This window comes from Hemitrygon akajei, chromosome 10 (genome assembly GCF_048418815.1).
Source record: "Hemitrygon akajei chromosome 10, sHemAka1.3, whole genome shotgun sequence".
Taxonomy (NCBI): Eukaryota; Metazoa; Chordata; class Chondrichthyes; order Myliobatiformes; family Dasyatidae; genus Hemitrygon; species Hemitrygon akajei.
Genome location: NC_133133.1, coordinates 150182772 through 150203649, shown reverse-complemented (window position 1 = coordinate 150203649; position 20878 = coordinate 150182772). Strand labels below are relative to the sequence as shown.

The 20878-nt window shown below is 38.7% G+C and overlaps 1 protein-coding gene across 3 annotated transcripts in view; it reads right to left on the bottom strand.

The window, feature by feature from the left end:
- The window catches only part of LOC140734818 (IQ motif and SEC7 domain-containing protein 3-like), a 371261-nt gene extending 351195 nt beyond the window's left edge, over positions 1-20066 (bottom strand). For all 3 annotated transcript variants that reach the window (XM_073059384.1, XM_073059385.1, XM_073059386.1), the window contains exon 1: positions 19709-20066. In XM_073059384.1, coding sequence (XP_072915485.1) covers positions 19709-20016 — 308 coding nt within the window. In that variant the 5' untranslated portion in view covers positions 20017-20066. The remainder of the gene's footprint in view (positions 1-19708) is intronic.
- Positions 20067-20878: the final 812 nt, after the last annotated feature.

Here is a 20878-nt window from a genome sequence, read left to right as displayed (position 1 = left end):
CTTAGGCACTCTTTACCCTAAATGTACAGTGCCATAAAACGCTGTTTCTCACTATTCTAAATTGGGAAAAATTAAAGAAAATGGAATTGTACGTAACCTGTACTTCTCAACATCAGACATGAACTAAACTTGATGACTGTGGATGAAACATACAGGTGGCATAACATTATTAACTTATTTATTCAAGAGAAATGAACATCATTAGTAATGCGAACATTTGTTACCTATGCTTAATTACCCTTCAAATGAGGAAGCACCCTTATAAAGGCCAGACTAGGTTAGGACAGCATGTTAGTTCCCTGAAGAACAAAGTTCAAGGTAAATTTATTATCATAGTGCATATATGTCACCATATACAACCCTGAGATTTGTTTTCTTGTGGGCATACACAGTAAATACAATAGCCATAATAGAACCAACAGTGTACAAAAGACAATAAACTGTGCAAATACAAAAGAGAAAAAAAGGAAATAATAATAATAAGCAATAAATATAAAGGACATAAGATGAAGAGTCCTTGGAAGTAGGTCCATAAATTGTGGGAACATTTCAGTGATGGGGTGAGTGAAGTTAAGTGAAGTTATCCCCTCTGGTTCAAGAGCCTAAAGTTGAAACAGTTTTCTGACTTTTTTATTGTTCCATTACTAAGAGCAGCCATATTTTTGTAATTCCAAACGTTATTAAAAAACAAATTATCTATTTTTTAAATTTATCTCTGGATCAGTGATCCTGTCCTTTTGCTGCTAGTCCAGAATTTAGCATCATATACCAAATTTGCAATAATACTGAAAACATTAGCATGAATTATATTCTCTAACCTTGAAGCTATTTTTACAGCTGAGACCACAATAGGTCTGAAAGTATTTCTGAACAATTTCTGTGAAAATCTTCGTAAAATCTATTTTAAACTGGCAGAATATGCATCAACCACTCCCATGACTGTTCTTCCACAAGGCTGACCTCAGATAACCTTCTTATTCACTTGGTTGACCAGACACAATGCAATGAGTGCAATGAGCATATGCAGAGTAACTTTCATTATAATTACCTGAGGAATAATTGACAGTGCTGTTCGCCTGACATTCATAGTGCAGAAATCAATGATGTGATGAGAATTAGCCAGGTTCTACAATAATCTAATCACTCAGATCACTATCTAGGCTGCAAATTTGAAAATTATGGCTCATCTGATAATCCTGGAATTTCAATATTTCCGAACTGCTGATCTTACAAAAGACTATCATTTGTAGTAATAGGAAATCCTTATCTAGGAATTGATCAGCAAGTACCTTCATTGAACTGCCGTGACATAATTTACTTAAGAATTGAAATTTAGAAATCATTTTAACTGGTGAATTTTAGTATATTTATATGGGCTCTCCTACTGACAGCGCTTCAGATAAAGCATACACACTTGTAAGTCTGAGGTTCTCTTCAAAGACTACTTATTGGTGAAAGTCCAGCAAATTTCAAATTGAAGAACATACCATAACTAAAATGTTATTAAGCTTTCTCCATGGCAGATACTGGGTTAATACAAAGAAATGTGTAAACTGTAAGAGGTACAAATATCATGTTCAGAAACAGTGATGGCTGAAGGTTCTGACAGTAGTACTAGAAAAAAGCGGAACATGCTAGACAGCAGAGCTGAAATGAACAAGAGACTGTAAAGGTAGAAAGAAACAGGATCATGAAACAATCTGAAGATTCAAGTAAGGAATTAGAGGGATGGAGTACCTGCAGAAGTCAATAGAAATTATTTTGTATTAGAAATGAAATAAACAGTAGTGATTTTATACATTGGATTTAAATAAGGAGGAATTTGGAAATTGAGGATTAGAAATTTTTAAAACGTAGGCTGAGGTTTAGTGAATTAATCGTTTTAAAACATGTTCCTTTATTCAGTTTGTCATATCTGGATATCACTTACAAAATCAGTATTTATTATCCACCCCCAATTGTCCTTGAACTGAGCAGCTAGCTAGGCCAATATAAACACAAGAGATTCTGCAGATGCTGAAAATCCAGAGCAGCACACACAAAATGTTGAATGAACTCAACAGGCACCATCTATGGAAAAGAATAAAAAGTCGAAATTTTGGGCGAGACCCTATTTGCCATTTAATAGTAGGCCTTACAACGAGCTCTGCCAGTGAGGCTGACATCAGTGATGGGTAAATTGCTGGAGGGGATTCTAAGGGTTAGTATCTAGCAACATTTTGAGAGGCAAAGTCTGACTCGGGATAGTCAGCACCAACATTCCCTCTACTTTTCATTTTACAGCTGCGCAGACCAACTGTTGCCCTGAGCAGAAAATTCTTATTTGGCCTGAAAACTGTGTGGCACTTCAGTAGAACATTCTATAAAAGAAAGTTCCAGCTGTGCGGCAACAACGGCCAAGTGCACAGGAGCATTTCAGTTACTGCGTAGTTGCACACCTGTCCAGCTTAGAGTAAAATGTTCAGCACAGCTTTGTGCATGGGGAAGTTTTGCCAGACAAATGTCTTGGAGCTCTTCATTAGTTGAGGTAGGGCAGTGAGCGCTGTCCATATAGATTTTAGCAAGTCTTTTAGAAACATAGAAAACCCACAGCACAATACAGGCCCTTCAGCCCACAATGCTGTGCCCAACATGTACCTTCTTTAGAAGGTACCTAGGGTTACCCATAGCCCTCTATTTTTCTAAGCTCCATGTACCTATCCAGGAGTCTCTTTAAAGACCTTATTGTATCCACCTCCACCACTGCCGCCGGCAACCCATTCCACACACTTACCACTCTGTGTAAAAACTTACCCCTGGCATCTCCTCAGGAGGCATGGGATCCAAGGGGACCTTGCTTTGTGGATCCAGAATTGGCTTGCTCACAGGAGGCAAAGAGTGGTTGTAGATGGATCATATTCTGCATGGAGGTTGGTGACCAGTGGTGTGTCTCAGGGATCTGTTCTGGGACCCCTGCTCTTCGTGGTTTTTATAAATAACTTGGATGAGGAAGCGGAGGGATGAGTTAGTAAATTTGCTGAAGACACAAAGGTTGGGGGTGTTGTGGGTAGTGTGGAGGGCTGTCAGAGGATACAGTGGGACATCGAAAACCTGGGCTGAGAAGTGGCAGCTGGAGTTCAACCCGGATAAGTGTGAAGTGGTTCACCGCATCTAAGTGATGTTCCACAGAGACCATTGTCGTTTTTGATTTGTATAAATCACTTGGGTGTGAATGTATAAGGCTTGGTTAGTAAGTTTGCAGATGATACTAAAATAGGTAATACTATGTTTAGGGTAGGTTATAAAAAATTGCAGGAGTATCTTAATCCGCTGGATATGTGGGCTGGGGATTGGCAAAGGACCTTCAATCCAGATAGCTGTGAGATATTGAATTTTGTAAGTTCAAATCAGGGTAGGACTTGTACAGTGAACGGTAAGGCCCTTGGACATCTTATGAAACAAAGAGCCCCAGGAGTGCAAATGGAACATACGCTAAAAGAAGCATGACAGATAGGGTGGTCATGGTGATCGGCATGCTGACCTTCATCACCCGGGGCAATGAGTAGAGAAATTAGGATTTTATGTTGCAGTTATGTAAGACATTGGTAAAGCCACACTTGGAGAATTGTGTACAGGTTGGGTCATTTTGTTACAGGAAAGATGTTATTCAACTAGGAGCGCAGAAGAGATTTACCAGGATGTTGCCTGGACTTGAGGATCTAAGTTACAGGGTAAGGTCATGTAGAATGGGACTTTTTACCCTGGGACATAGATTGAGGAGCAACCTGATAGAGGTATACGAGGGTGATTGATAAGTTTGTGGCCTAAGGTAGAAGGAGATGAGTTATTAACTTCAAACTTTCTGCATAATCACTCAAAGAGTTGACCTGCATGTGCATTCAACGACAGCTGTATAACTCATCTCCTTCCATCTTAGGCCACAAACTTATCAATCACCCATCTGTGGACACTTTCTGGAGCTCCGAGATCCATATACTCCACGACCGCTGGACTAAGTGTGTAAATGTAGGAGGGGACTATGTTGAAAAATAAATGTGCTAGGTTTTCTAAAATTGACTCCTTCTACCTTAGACCAAGAACTTATCAATCACCCCTCGTATAATGTCATCAGAAGTATTGACATGGGAGGCATGAGGGATGAAGGCACACGGTCTTTTTTCCCCCAGGTGGGTGCAAAACATACAAGGGCATATATTTAGGATTAGAGGGAAAATATCTGAAAAGGACATCAGGGGCAACTTCGTCTTGCAAAGAATGTATTTGGAATGAGTTGCCAGAAATAGTGACAGAGGCAGGCATGCTAGTAACATTTAAAAACCATCTAGATAAGTGTATGGATATGAGAGATTTGGAGGGCTGTGGGCTAGGCAAGGGCAGATGGGTCAATTCACTGGACAACACATTTAGCATGGATGAGTTGGGCCAAACGATCTTTTTCAATGCTGTAAGATTCTGTTTCTGTAAGCCCCGATTATGTGCTTGGGTATTGGAGTGGGTATTTACCTAAGATTTTACATCAAAACGCTGCTACTAATTAAACCGAGCCTTCATTGGAAGGAACATTCAGAATCCCATTTCATTTTGAATATTGTGGAAGTTGACAAGCAAGTGAGTTAGCATATTTTCCATTCCAGAAAAATAAAATAATTAGGCGACGTCTGATTTTCATCCTCCTAGCCTAAGGATATTTTGGCTAATTTAAAAAAGTCCCCATAGAGTTCATCTACCTTAATGCACTTGGAATCTTCCTCATCAGTATGACTCAGTTACTCACTGGATGAATATACCACAGCACTGGGAGAACATGATTTTTATTCAATCAGCTTCTGTATACTAATGCAAGGTGTAATTTTATCGAAAGCTCTGGTGCTACACTGCAAAGAGGGTTAAGTTGGTATATATCAACTCCGACAAACTAACCAATTGGTCCATCTCCATTTTGGCTTGCCTGATTGTTATTTGCTCTGAATCAAAAGGTTATCAGTTCAAATTCCACTGCAAAAACTTAAGCATATAAGTGTGATTTGGTGCTCTGATGTAGGACTGAACGCATCCTGCACTGTCAAAAATGCCAAGACTTGAACAGAATATTAAATCAGTGCCTGCCCTCCCACTCAGATAGAATCAAAGATCCCATAGACCATACAATGCCCTAGACCATATTTATATCCCCAATCAAGAACATGAAATTAAAGTTTCCAGATACTATACAGAAACACTGGTATGTGCAAATTGTTGTACTTTTCGATATCATAACCGTGACCACACTTAGACTCAATCAATCATAGACACAAGAGGCCATACAACTTATTGACTCCATTCCAGCTCTCCAGTAATTCCTATTCTCTGTTCTTTGCCCATGCCTGGGAAAATATTTTCCCTGAAGTGCACATCCAATTCCCATTTAAAAGCTTAATTGACTCCACCACCCTTATAGCAAATACCACAAGTGATTTTCCTCACAAATGCTTGTACCTTTCTTTCTCATAATTTTAAATACGCATAGTCTTTTTATTTAGCCATCTGCTAACAGCAACAACTCCTCTCTATTTATCCCATCTAACTTAATTGTGATCTTGTACTTCTCTATGAAATGTTCTCTCAGACATAGCCTGTATCTCCAGTGTATCCAGGTCAGTGAAATTTCTCATTCCTGGACCTTCCCAACAAACATTTTCAAAGTGTGGGAGCTAGTACTGGATACAAAATTCTAGTGCCCAAAAATTAGACCATGGGCATTTATGATGGATTAAATAGGTCCCATAAATAGAGCTAATGCCAAATTACAAGTCACAAAAAAAATCTTTTAAATGGTATATCCTTGCTTTAAGAAATCATTGTCACGGTTTGCTTCCCCTTTGGTGTGTTAAATCCCAACCTGTGCATTTCACAGACAGCAGCTGCTTTCTAGACAGGCAGCTGCCACGTCATTTTCATGCTGACCCACAGGAAGTGGGTCAGTGCTTTCAGAAAGTGATCACCATGGCTTGTGGCTACTATGGATAAAAGAGAGAACTGTGAATGGTGTAGGGGCATGAGGGAGGCAGAGGCATGCAAAGCAAGGGTGGGAGAGAACTAATGGCACATGGTTCTTTTGGGAGAAACCCCATCATTTATGGAGCAAACTGATAAAGCCCCTTGATTACATTTGGCCCCAGGACTCCATGATTGGCACCAGCCATCAGGCTCACAGACTCAATCTTATTAAAGGGCTCTTAGAATTTATTTTGTATTTAAACAAAAATATCAGGGAATACTGATTTATGTATAAAAACCATATTTGTGGGATCATTTAAATTCACATATAATCTACTGCTTTCACCATTGTATACTCCTTATTTTATTGCGAGTTTATTATAATAATCATAAGTCATGATCATTTGATTTGTTTTCTGCCATTAAGTAACTGAAATGAGCAATGGGCATTAATTACATTATCACATGCACAAAATACGACTGGCTAGTGAATTATCTCCAGAAGCCCAACTTTCCAATCGCCAACAGAAACCCTACAAATGTTTCAAAACAGGTGAAAAGTATTTTTATCCACATCATTTACAAATTAAATCAGGCTAAAATGAGTTTAATTTCTGGGCATAAATTGTGGCCTAAATTATCAGTTTTATAAAGATTCAACATCATCTCTGTGTTTTTTTGCATTCTAATACCCATGAAATATCAGGGAAGCTTTCAGAACATTCCTAGCTTCTAAATAGCACTGCACTAAAAAAAATCTTATTTTAGCTGGAGAAATTGTGTTTATTGAATTATATCCCACACAGGTGTAATAGTTATACTAGTTTTATATATGAGTCTGCAACGTATTTGGAACTATTCATTAACTTATTTGAGGATCTCCTACAGAAGGATGCAACTCAACTTTAGAAGTTTGTTTTAATTATCTTAGAAATACCTGATATGAAAATCCTCACTTTGTTTTCATTATCAATAACTTCATCTTTTGGTGGACTTCCTTTCTATTCAACTACCTTACAGTGGTTTTATATAGCTCAAGCCCTACATTGTTTGAATTACAAAGTGCAATATGACATAATTAATAACATTCTCTTTTATCGCCAAGCAGATTTGCATCACATGTCTCTAAGCAATCCACCCACTGCATCTGTCAAAACAAAAATCAAATGATTGCAAGTACGCAGTAAGTTGCCAAAAAATTCAGTAAACAAGCAGAAAATAGCAAGTGGTGATAGCAAGTAAACAATCTGTATCATTCTTTAAAGATGTCATGAAAGGTGTAAGCAAGGTTTGGAAGTCCAAGTTTTCGGTACGTAATCCATCTTTATTCACCTGTCCAAGGCTGCAGACGGGAATTTAAATTTGACAACTTTTAGGAGGGGCACTTTAAACAGATCAATATTTTATAAATGCATACTTCATGATTACTGGGAGGACCCTTTCCCTACTCTACTTTTGCCCCACTTTCTGTGCACTTCCCAACACCTGCCCGTGATTTATACCAAGGCGTCTGTCTTTACAAATCTGAAGGTGTTCAGGTTCAATCCCTGGACTTCACAGCTGTAGGAGCTGTCTGAGTTCAAGAGGAAGAGTAAACTGACTGGAATTTCCAATCCTGAATCCAATAAATGCACGTTCCTCAGTAGTGAATGAGAACAAGCTCAGAATTAGCTAACATCTATACTTTAATAATACACCAACACCGTCCATATTAACACAAGGGAAATGGCCACCTGAGAAGGAACCATACCTGGTGATGAATAAACTCTTCTCAAGCTTCCAGCTGGGTACAGGCATTGACCTTAACCAAAGTTTTGATGACAAACTCTGCCATCTTCAATAGGGATGATGCCTAGGTATGTCTAGTCCGGTGGTATTTACACCCCCTTCGCCCATCCCTCTTGATTGGCTAGTTCTCACTGCCCCACCTTTTTTGCGATTGAATTTGAGACCCTCACCTTTGTTAAAATTCTTTTCTTAGAGTTTTATTTCAGTGACTTCCTTCACCGGACTAGACTTGCCTGGACATCATCCTTGATGAAGATGGCGTAATTTGTCATCAAAACATCGGTTAAAATCCATACCTGTACCCAGCTGGGTACATCCTTTTTCATACCTGGTATGTTACTCTTATTATGAGGAGACAATGGGTGGAAAATGAAGAGAGAGGGAGAGAGAGAGAGAGAAAACACTGTAATGGTTGAAAGAGGATTATTATTGTTGAAAAGTTAATAAGACAATGTTCTAACTGTACTAATCACAACACGATCATAACAATGTAATTTGTGTTGTGACAAACATCAAACATGTCACAAATTCAGCATATGTTCAAATTAATTTAATTTTCTGGGAGTATTTAGCTCCTTAATTCCAATGGGGAGTTATTCAACAATATCTAAGATTCTTCATGACTTGCCTCATGTTGTCAAGGATAGTTAATAGAAATTGGAGTCAACCATACATCTAAAATATCCACAAAGCAATCAAGCCACAAAATGAATTAAGAGCCAACATTTATTTATTTTGTAATTCCTATTAATCATGATTTACTTCTGAATCATTTTCATGCAACTCAGCATTTTAAATCTACTTGTGAAATCTTTTGGGAAGGAAACTTGGATTTAAATTTGAACATACTTTAGCACTGAACTAGGTAACATTTCAGTTTGAAAATCCATATTTATTATACGGTAGTTCAAACAATAAAATTCATAGGCACTCATTTTCCTATATTCAAGTAAAGTTTTCTTTAGATTCTAAACTATAATTTATTCCTGAGATCATTTATTCAGTACACAGTTTATTAAAAGTTCTTCATTAGTTCCCAGATTGGAGTTCCTTCTTGCAAATCCTTTTTCTACAATTGATCTACTTGATCCTATAATTGCATTCTAGCAAACAAGGAAATGTTGCCACCAATCTAACCTATGTTTTTATCTGCTTGTGACTCTTCTCCCATCTTTGAGTATTGTTTTAGTTGATTTTAGCTGATAATTATTGTCATGGGAATATATGTAATGATGTTCTCTAGTTTCTGTTGAGTTGGCACTGATGGATAACAACTGTTGACCTCAACGCCTCTTGGCAAAAAATATGGGAAACAATAAAACAAATATCTGTTAATGACCACTGGTTTGTCTGCTAGCTATCAAATGCAAACAAAACTGTGTTCAGGGTATTCAGACATGGGTCTCATGATCAAATAACTCATGGAAATAATTATCAATCTTTTTCCATGAAGAGTGAATGCTTGGGCAAAATATCAGAGCTAAATATCCGTGGAGCATTAGATAGTATGTGCTCTTCCTTTGAAGAAAGGTGGGGAAAGCATTTGTGGAAAAAAGTGCTTCTTTACACACCTGTTTTTATTAACAATTACTGTCAGCCTTCATAATGTGGCACTGTGTGCATAAGAGTGTTCATGGCTGTAAAAAGAAACACAGAAACAAAAATCTGTTAAACCTAATCACGATTACTTGTAACAGTAGTTTTTAGAAAGGATTATCAAAGATGACGTGCTCTTCCCACACAGGACTGGAAACTAATTGTCTTACTAATCCTTGCACTAAACGTTTTTAACCTTCAGGTTAACCATGACAACTTGAAACCTATGCAACCTTTGAAAAATAAGTCTGTCAGCTCTTTTGGTTGTGATTGCTTCTAATGGAGGCTTTGCTGAAGGGCATGCAAAAAATACAGAACGTTCTGACAGCTACTTCTGTTACCCTCACACCAAAGTCATAGTAGTCATGGCAAACGATAGCAAGAATGTTCTGCTGGTGATATTAGCTGACTAATGTTCAATCTCAGCACAGGCACCTTGTTCTATGCTTTTCCTTTTTCATAGCTCAGGAAACTTTATTAATCTCCATTATTTTAAATTCAAAATACCTGAAAGGCTGAAGGTTATCATTTGCCGGCCCCCCTGCAAATCTCACGCTACAAGATCATTAAAAATAAAAACAAAAATAAACCATTCAGCTGCCCCATCATTCAACAAAAAGCGTTCTGACTTTCATCTTTCCGCATTGCTCTATATCCCCTCAAGCCAATATATCCAAATATCTGCCAATATGTCTTGAATGTTATAAATGGACACAAATCTACAGTCCGCATATGGAAATGGATAGGGAATTCTGAACTGAACAGTTTCTATTTCTGACATGTTTTCAACTTTCAAGCTAGTAGAAATGTCCTTCCTGTTGTTACCCTGTCATGCCACTTCCAAATTTTCAATAAAGTCACTTGTTTTCTAAATTCCATAAAACATGGATCTAGTCTACTTAATCCATTTTTCATAGGACAAACCATCATCCCTAGAGTTAGTTTCATGAATTTTCATTGCTATTCTTCTTAAGCAACAATATACATTCAATCACAGCAAGTGTTATGAGTCTACAATTTTGCTATCAAATGGTACTTGGTCTTAACTTCAAGCTGAGGTCCACTTTGGGGCTCCCTCAACTCCTGGCACCCCAAAGCCAATCTACTATCTACAAGGCACTAAACTGAGGTGTAGTTGAATAATCTCCATTCTCTTGGAGGAGTACAGCTCCAAAAAGACTTTAGAAGTTCAACACCAGTCAGGACAAAGTAACTCACTTGACTGGGGCTCCATCTACCACAAAAATATTCATTCCCTCCACCACCAGCTCTAAGGTATATTATTTACAAAAACACCACATAGTTTTTCACCCAATCCACTCCAACAAGAAGCCAGTTTATCAATATATTCTCAAATCCATTTGGTTGAGTGCCAAATGCAAACTTACATGTTTTTAGTTAAAAAAAAAATTTAAACTCATTGAAACTATATATAATTACAATTAGAAATCTTTTTATATTCTGATGTTTTTGTAACATGGCTAAAACCTCATTTGTTCTTCTAATTATTTGCTGCATCTGCCTATTAACTTCTTTGATTTATGTATAAGAACATCTAGGTCTATATATTACACAGAAAAACTGGATATTTCCTCCCCTCTTCCTATTATATTCGAGAAATTTGTTAAGTTGACCATGGTGTACTACAAAAGGTGTTCAATTTTCAGATTCAGAGTGCAGTCACATCTGAATAACTTGATGTTCCTCACCAAATCCAAAACAGGTACATGTTCAATGGCAATTCTTGCTGGATTTTATGCTTGAATTTATTGATAAAGAGACATGAAGGCATTTCATTCCTGTGAATGGAAACTGCCAATGCTATTTGCTTGCTGATGGGACTGTAGCATAATTAACTATTTTACACACACACACACACACACACACACACACACACACACACACACACACACACACACACACACACACACACACACACACACACACACACACACACACACACACACACACACACACACACACACTATAATAATAATAAAACACCTTGTTGTATCTTGACATTCTTTTGGAGGGAAATTCCATACATCAAGACCAGCACAGTCAATGGTAGAACTGGAATAAGTATTTCACTTTGTTCATAGAATCAACACCAGGCATTCCTAGCTGAGACGTAAAAGCGATTTAATATACGAGTTTATTAAGAACCATTTTGAATTTGCTGAAGCCTGTTTAAGCAGGCAGAGAAGTCTTTGTAGATTCCAACCCAGATTTCAGAGGTGATCGGTGCTAATCAACTGTGTCACTCACTTATTGTATTCAGTCAATCTTCTACAGTACTGATTCAAAGATTCAACCCTGCATGTTAACAAAGCAATTTTTCTTCAAATGTTATCTTGACAGACACCCATTCAGCTACAAAATGTCATGAACATTGATTTTATGCCACTGTAAGCATATTATATAACTAAATAATCTCTGCTAATTAGGTTGTATAAGATTTTTTATAACAATTCTGTACATTGCCTGTGAATTCTGAACAAAAATAGTGCAAAAGCACAAATCAACAGCTTTATTGTCTGAATAGTGATGGTTTGGGAAAAGGGAAAATGCAGAAGATCTCAGTGTAATTATACAACAGCCACGGAAAGCAAGTGTTTGGGTGCAGCAAGCAGTTAGGAAGGTAAATGAACTGTTGGAATTCACTTCAAAAGCATTTGAGTACAGGAGCAAATATTATTGGTGCAGCTCTACAGTGCTTTAGTGAGACCTCACCTGGAGATTTGGTTTCCTTATTTGAAAAAAAAAGGATCTACAGAGGGGAATAATATTACTTCATAATTATTATCTTTTTCTTTTGTATTTGCACAGTTTGTTGTCTTTTGCACATTGACTCTATTGTGTTTCTTGGATTCACTGTGTATTACTGCAAGAAAATGAATCTCAGGGTTGTATATAGTGACATATACGTCCTTTGATAATAAATTTACTTTGACCTTTGAACTTTAAATAAACAGTCAACATTTCAGGCCGAGAACTTTATCATAACTACAATAGACTCCCCCTTCACTTTTTTTTCCCATTCCGCATTCCAGTTCCTCTCTCACCCCTTCTCTTCTCACCTGCCCATCACCTCCCTCTGATTCCCCTCGTCCTTCCCTTTCTTCTGTGTTCCACTATCCTCTCCTCTCCACTACCCTCCCAATCATTGAGCACATCTACATGAAACGTTGCTGTAGAAAAGCAGCATCCATCATCAAAGATCCTCACCACCCAGGCCATGCTCTTTTCTTGCTGCTGCCATCAGGTAGAAGGTACAGGTGCCTCAGGACTCACACCACCGGGTTCAAGAACAGTTACTAATCCTCAACCATCAGGCTCTTGAACAAAAGGGGATAACTACACTCATTTAAGGACTCTTTTATCTTGTTATTTCATGGTTATTACTTATTTATTATCTGTATTTGCACAGTTTGTTTATAGTCTACAGTAGTTGATGTTTATAGTTTACAGATCCTGTTTACAGTTTACTGTTCTGTAGATTTGCTAAGCATACCCACAGAAAAAGAATCTCAGGATTGTATGTGGTAACATGTGTGTACTCTGATAACAATTTTTACTTTGAACCTTAGATTTTTCTTCTTTAACCCCATAGCTCTTCCACCTATGAACTCATAGCTTCTTATTTCATTGCCTCCTCCCCCACCCACCTGCCTTCTCCCTCATCTAGTCTCACTTATCTCCTGACAGCTTGTACTCATTCTCCAAATCCACCCCGCATCTTCTCACTCTGACTTCTTCCACCTTCTTTTCCAGTCCCGATGAAGGGTCAGCAGTCGATAGTTTGTTCCCCTTCACAGATGCTGCCTCTGCATCTGCAGAATCTCTTGTGTTTTTGAAAGAAAAGTATGTTGCTGCCCTGAAAAGAATTCATCAAAAGTTACGAGCCTGGTTTAGCAAGAAGGATGTGCATATGAGGAGAGATTGGATAGGTTAGCAAGAAGAACGTACATATGAGGAGAGATCGGATAGGTTAGCAAGAAGGACGTACATATGAGGGGAGATTGGATAGGTTAGCAAGAAGAACGTACATATGAGGAGAGATTGGATAGGTTAGCAAGAAGGACGTACATATGAGGAGAGATTGGATAGGTTAGCAAGAAGGACGTACATATGAGGAGAGATCGGATGGGTTAGCAAGAAGGACGTACATATGAGGGGAGATCGGATAGGTTAGCAAGAAGGACGTACATATGAGGGGAGATCCAATAGGTTAGCAAGAAGGACGTACATATGAGGAGAGATCGGATAGGTTAGCAAGAAGGACGTACATATGAGGAGAGATTGGATAGGTTAGCAAGAAGGACGTACATATGAGGAGAGATTGGATAGGTTAGCAAGGACGTACATATAAGGGGAGATCGGATAGGTTAGCAAGAAGGACGTACATATGAGGAGAGATCGGATGGGTTAGCAAGAAGGACGTACATATGAGGAGAGATCGCATAGGTTAGCAAGAGGGACGTACATATGAGGGGAGATCGGATAGGTTAGCAAGAAGGACGTACATATGAGGAGAGATCAGATAGGTTAGCAAGAAGGACGTACATATGAGGAGAGATCAGATAGGTTAGCAAGAAGGACGTACATATGAGGGGAGATCGGATAGGTTAGCAAGAAGGATGTCATATGAGGGGAGATCGGATAGGTTAGCAAGAAGGACGTACATATGAGGAGAAATCGAATAGGTTAGCAAGAAGGACGTACATATGAGGAGAAATCGAATAGGTTAGCAAGAAGGATGTCATATGAGGGGAGATTGGATAGGTTAGACTATATTCAGTCAAATATGGCAAAAAAAGGGGGTAGATCTCACAGAAACCTATAAAATTCTACCAGGAATAAATAGACCAGATGCAGGGAGGACATTCTTGAAGGCTGGCGAGCCCAAAACCATGGGTCACAGCCTCAGCATAAGGTAATATAATTTAGAACTATTCTGAAGAAATCTCGTCAGCCAGAGAATGCTGAACCTGTGGAATAAGGCATAAGAGACAGGAGCAGAATTAGGCCATATGGTCCATCAAGTCTGCTCCGCCATCCAATCATGGCTGATTTATTATCCTGCTCAACCACATTCTCCTGCCCCATAAGCTTTGACGCCCTCAATAATCAAGAACCTATCTACCTCCACTTTACATATACTCAGTGACATAGCCTCCATAGCCACCTTTGGCAATGAATTCCACAGATTCAAAGCCAAAGAAATACCCCCTCATCTCTGTTCTAAATGGAGTTCGCTCTATTCTGAAGCTGTGCCCTCTGGTCTCAGACTCCACCTCTATAGGAAATATCATCTCTGCATCCACTCTATCCAGACCTTTCAATGTTCAATAGGTTTCAATGAGATTCCCCCCTCATTCTGAGAAACTCCAGCAAATACAAGCCCAGAGCCATCAAATACTCCTCATACATTAACTCTTTCATTGCCAGAATCATTATCATAAAGCTCCTCTGGACCCTCTCCAATACATCTTTTCTTAAATAAGGACCCAAAATTGCTCACAATACTACAAGCATGGTCTGACCAATGCCTTAAAAAACCTCAGCATTGTATCCTTTCTCTTATATCCTAATCCTGTCAAAATGAATACTAATATTGCATTTGCCTTAATTACCACCAACTGCAAGTTAACCTTTAGGGAATCCTGCACAAGGACTGCCAAGTCCCTTTGCACTTCTGATTTTTGATATTTTCTCCCCACTTTAAAATATTTCTGCCTTTATTCGTTTTACCGAAGTGCATGACCATACAGTACACTTCCCAACACTACACTACATCTTTGCCCTTTCTCTCAACCTGCCTTTCTGCAAACTCCCTGCTTCATCACCCAAAACATGGCCGCAAAGCTATCAACACTGTCCCCCAAATCATTCACGTATAATGTGAAAAGAAGCAGTCCCAACACTGACTCCTGCAAATCACAACCAGTCACTAGCAACCAACCAGAAAAAGCCTCCTTTATTTCCACTCTTTGCCTCATTCCAGTGAGGCAATCTGCTACGCATGTTAGTATCTTTCCTGTAATACATGGGCTCTTATCTTGTTAAGCATTCTCATGTGTGCCATCTTGTCAAAGGCTTTTTGAAAATCCAAATTAACAACATCCACTGACTCTCCTTTGCCTATCTTGCCTGTTATTTCCTCAAAGAACTCTAACAAATTTGTCAGGCAAGATTTCCCCTTAATAAAACCATGCGTATTTTATCATGCACCTCCAAGTACTCCAAAACCTCATCTTTAATAAAGGACTCCAACATCTTCTCAACCACTGAAGTCTGGCTAACTGGCCTATAATTTCCTTTCCACTACCTCCCTTCCTTCTTAAAGAGTGGAGTGATATTTACAATTTTCCAGTCCTCCAGAACCATTCCTGATTCTAGAGATTCTTGAAAAATCAATACCAATGTCTTCACAATCTCTTCAACCACCTCTTTCAGAAACCAGGAGCGTAGTCCATCTGGTCCAGGTGATTTTTCTACCTTCAGACCTTACAACTTCCTAAGCACCTTCCCCTTAGTAATAGCAACAACACTCACTTCTGCCCGCTGATGCTCTCAAATTTTTAGCATACTGCTCATGTCTTCCATAGTGAAGACTGACACAAAATGACCCATTTCTTTGTCATAGACAGTAGAGGATGTCAATACATATATTTGTGAAAATAATGTCAAAGGGATATGCATCCATCGTCATGATGATCAATGGTGCAGACCTAAAGGGTCAAGTGCCTCCTATTTTTACAGTTTCTAACTAAACAGCAGAACAAATATAGCATATTGTCAAGGGTTATTATTGGTTGTTATGCAGAATATAAAGTGTACACACAAAAATTGAGAGTGGGACATTTCAGACTATGTATTATGAAACAGCTTTACCTCATCAAAACTGTCTATGCATTGGAGCCAATATTGACGGCAGCAAGAGCCATACATTTCCTCCTTACACTGTATTCATTGTATTTAATGTCAACAAATATCGCTATACATACCTTATCGTTCACAAGAGTATACTTGCCAGCAAAGCACTAAAGGATTATTAAACTCCAAAATAAACAAGTTATGGAGTAAGACTACATAGTAAGCTTGGAGTTCAGCAAATCTTATTCACTAAAGCAATATTCAATCACAATGATTGAAATGAAGTGACTGCACATATGTGGAGAAGGTGCCACCCATCCTTTCAGCAAATGATGTCTCTGTGGAGAATAAATTCAAGAAATTCAATGGGACAGCACTGGAAATTTCTCATTGCCTCTAGGATAAAATACCAAATGTGGCAATTTTTTTTTTCCAATAACGTCCATGCACTCAAAGTAGTTACCTTTCCTATAGATTGTTGTCGAACATAATCAGAATCTATTTGCTTTTTGAACTCAGCATCTGTGGAATGCAGGGACATCTCTCAGTACTTGACACACTTCCACAACAAATGACCCTGGGCAATGTTTGATATTGTCAAGGGATGAGTGGAATCAAGAAAGAATGCCAGGCGGTTCTATTTAATTGAAAATGTCCTTTGTAGCTAAGCTGGTACTCCTCCAGTTGTGATGTAATAATAAGTAAAATCAAGCCACATGCAGTAGTTTCCATTGTTATAATGAACAGTTATAATGAACTTAGGAAGAAAAATAGTACTAAATAAATACATCACAAATTTAAATAGCATCAGAAATACCTATGTGTATTTCCCTTGCTTTTAGATCACATAACGTTCTTACTGAATCACTTATAAATGGTCAGAAGTTACAAGGAAACACTATCTAATGCATTTGACCTAACCCAAGCAGAATAAATAAAGGCGAATGAAACAGTTGAACTTGGATGACTGAAAGGTCTTTGATAAGATGCTGTACAAGAGATTCTTTTTATGAAACTAGATGGTATTTATATATTGTGGAAATATTCAGGCATGGATTACAGTTTGATTAATGGACAGAAAATAAAGAGTAGAAATAAATGTGTAATTTTAGGATAGCGAGTTTGGGATGATGAGCTTGTCATATGACGAGGGACAAAACAGGCCTCTACCTTATAGAGATGAGAAGAATAAAAGGTAATGTCATTGAAATATAAAACATATTTAGGAGTCTTGTCAGGGTGAATGCAGAGTGGACATTTTTCTCTTGGCTGACAGGTCCAGAACAAGTCACCATCTCAAAATAGGGGCTTCCATCAGGACAGAATCGAATAGAAGCTTCTTCATCAGGGTGTTGAATCACTACCTAAGAAGACTGTATTGTCACTAAGCATATTCAAGACAGAGAATAATACTCTTTTTGAATAATCAGGAGAAATAAATTCAATACCCGAATGTGGTGTTGAAGTCAAGATTAACATGATCTTATTCTTTGACAAAAAAGCCACAATGGGTCAAATGGTCTATTACTTCTTCTATTTCTAATATCTATACAATATGCATTACTTACTTATTTATTGTTATAATTTTGTATTTTTCTTTTTGTATTTGCACAATGTGTTGTCTTTTGCACATTGGTTGCTTGTATGCAGCTTTACATTGATTCTATTGTGTTTCTTTGCATTTACCGTGAACGTCCAGATGTAGATGAATCTCAGGGTGGTGTATGGTGACATATATGTACTTTGATAATAAATTTACTTTGAACTTCGAATTTTCTAACTCTGTGCTTCAGAAATTACAGGATAAATAAGGCAGTTGCTCACTAAATTAAATTTCTTTGTAATATGCTTCCATTTGCCACATTAATAAACTAATCTGCAGTAAAGATGTGTACTTATTGACATCATTTTTTTCATAGACCAAGGACAAGGTGAAGTGTGGGATACATTTCAGTTTGTGCAAACTGCAATGATCTATTTACAGTTTCAGAAAGAATGACAAATTCATAAGTTGCAAGGTTAGTTGTTATGACGATGCAAAGGGAAAAAGAAGGCAAACATAAATAAAGAGAGAGAGAAGCAGATAGAAAGAGCTAAAGGTGGGCAGAACGGAAAAGGAAGGAATGTGAAGCAAAGAGGCAGAAATACTAGATCTGATAGAGACAGGGGTCGAGAATAAAAATACTTCCACTTGTGCAATCACAGGCAGAGCAGAAAATCAGTGACAAGAACAACCAAAAGGATGTAAAGAGGTTAATCTTGTCACTAAGCTAGACAAAGAAAAAAAAACATTGAGAGAAACAGAAAGTGACAGAGAAAAAAATAAAAGATATAAGAAGAGGAAGCAAACGGAATCCAGGACCATAGGAATGTATTCAATAAAAAGACAGGTGGCCATGGGAAAAACATAAATTAGGTGAAATCCATTCAACATTTTAATAAATGCAGAGCAAATACAAAATTAATATCTGCATGCTCATACTTATATCAATATATAATGATTAAGATGCAGTTTATCAACAAAGGGTCACACTACAATGTAACCTGTAAGAGTCCCTTCAAATCCCTGTGATATTTTTAAGTATGTAGAGTCTGTATGTATACGTGAACAGGTTGGGGAGAATTGAAGGGGGTAGGAAGGCAGCTGTCCCTCCTCATGCTATATTAGGAACATGAGTTTATCAGACAATAGTTTTCATGTCCAACACTCAGAGCTGCACACATAAAAAGAAAACATTTACTAATGCCCTTAATCTTTGCATATCTATAGGTGAGTCACTAGCTCAGCACTTATTCACAATCTGGAGGTCTTGCATTATTTTAAAGTTTCTGAAATTCTCCTTAACTCCCCTTCCTTTGAGTACAAGTAAAAGCCACTTTTTGTTAATATACTCCAAAAAGAAGCAATCTACACTTTATTACTCTCAATTACTTCCATATTTTTCTCCTTTAGCCTAAATATCTAATGCATATTTTTGAAGTTAGTTGTGATCATATGCACTTCTTTTCCCCCAACCTTTCTGATAAGATGGAAATACTGATAAATAAAAAGTCAATGTCTTGCGTTTATTGGACCATTAACCTTAGGACACAGATCTTTATATTGGTATCTTCTACAGTTCAACAAGGTAGTTCAGTGTCAGCAAAAGTAATATGCACTTGGGCTTTTCCACCTTAATTCCAAAGCTCAGTGATGAAGACTTTAAACTCCACTGTGAAAATCTTCATGTGTTTTGACCGATCAATCCTTTAAAATAAATATTCCTGGCCAATCACCGGGGCAGTTTCAATATAAACTTAGTCGCGCTTCTGGAAAACGTACAATCGCTATTACGATTACTTTACAAACAGAAAATGTTCCGGGTCTTAATGAAGTCGTACAATACATTCTCAACTAGCCAGTGATGTACTTGTTTATATCAATAGAAACGGATAAAGTTCAGGAGGACCGGGGCTGGGGAGGACTTACTGTGGGTTGCAGGAGATCGGTGCTCGGGTACTGATGGCGGGGTGTTTGTGCTGTGGGTCTTGCTGATGATGCTGGAGATCCCGCGGCTGCTGCTGCTGCTGATGGTGGTGGTGGTGGCGGTGGGGGCCGCCGCTCGCCGGCTGCTCTTTCAGCCTCCGGTTCTCCTCCAGAAGCTCCTCCACTTTCAGCTCCAGCTCACGGATCCGGTGCCTCTGTGTCTGGATGAGGGTCTGCTGATTCTGTACGATGGTGGTCAACTCTTTGAGGTACAGCACTGCCCTCATCGGGTTCTCCATCAGGCTTTCCATGGCCGGGGAAAAAGCAGAGAGATGCAGGAGGCGGGATGCTGCTGCTCCTTCTCCTGGACCAGCTGGAAACTGACGCACAGCCACGCTACTTAAAGGGACAACCCGCCTGTTAAAGGCACTGCGACCGTGATCACATTCAAGCGCGCTCCTCAACCTGAAACTATATGCATGAACCTCACAGCTTTTGCCCCCTCTCCGATGAGTTGCCTACTGGAGCACGTCAGGCTTTGCGTGTTCCTTTTACAAATTTTACACGAGGAGACTGCAGTTTCATATTGAGCCCCGTGTTTAAAACAGAGCGGCCGGAGTATCCCGCTGAGATTTACTCTATTTTACATTCTGACCTATAACGGTTTGTGGGGAAGGAGGCAGGTAGACAAGAAGAGTTTTCTTTTGAGGAGGAAGTTATTTTTATTAGTTTTTTTTTTTCCCCAGCCGGTGGGGTCTGCTGGCATGTCCAGCATGCCCATTTCGAATTGTCCTTGAGAGGTGTAGTGAGCTATTGCAGTCATTTTGGTGAAGAAACTCCCACCGTGTTGTTGGACAGGGTTCCAGAACCTAGACCCAGTGATAATGAAGTGCAAAGTGTTTTCAAGTCAGGATGGCGTTTGACTTGGAGCATAACCTTAAGGCAGTTGTACCAGAACCTGGGGTCCCTGGGTCAACTCCCCTCACCAGTAAACCATTGTTTTATTGTATGAGGGGAGATTAAGTTGACTGGGCTGTGATCTCTAGAATTTAGAATAATGAGAGCATTGCTACAGGGCTTGACGGAGTGAATTAGTTTCTGTCCATTACACCACAGGCATTCAGGGCAACAATTAAGGTCCCCCATCTCTGGTGGTGTTCAGGGCTTCCTTCA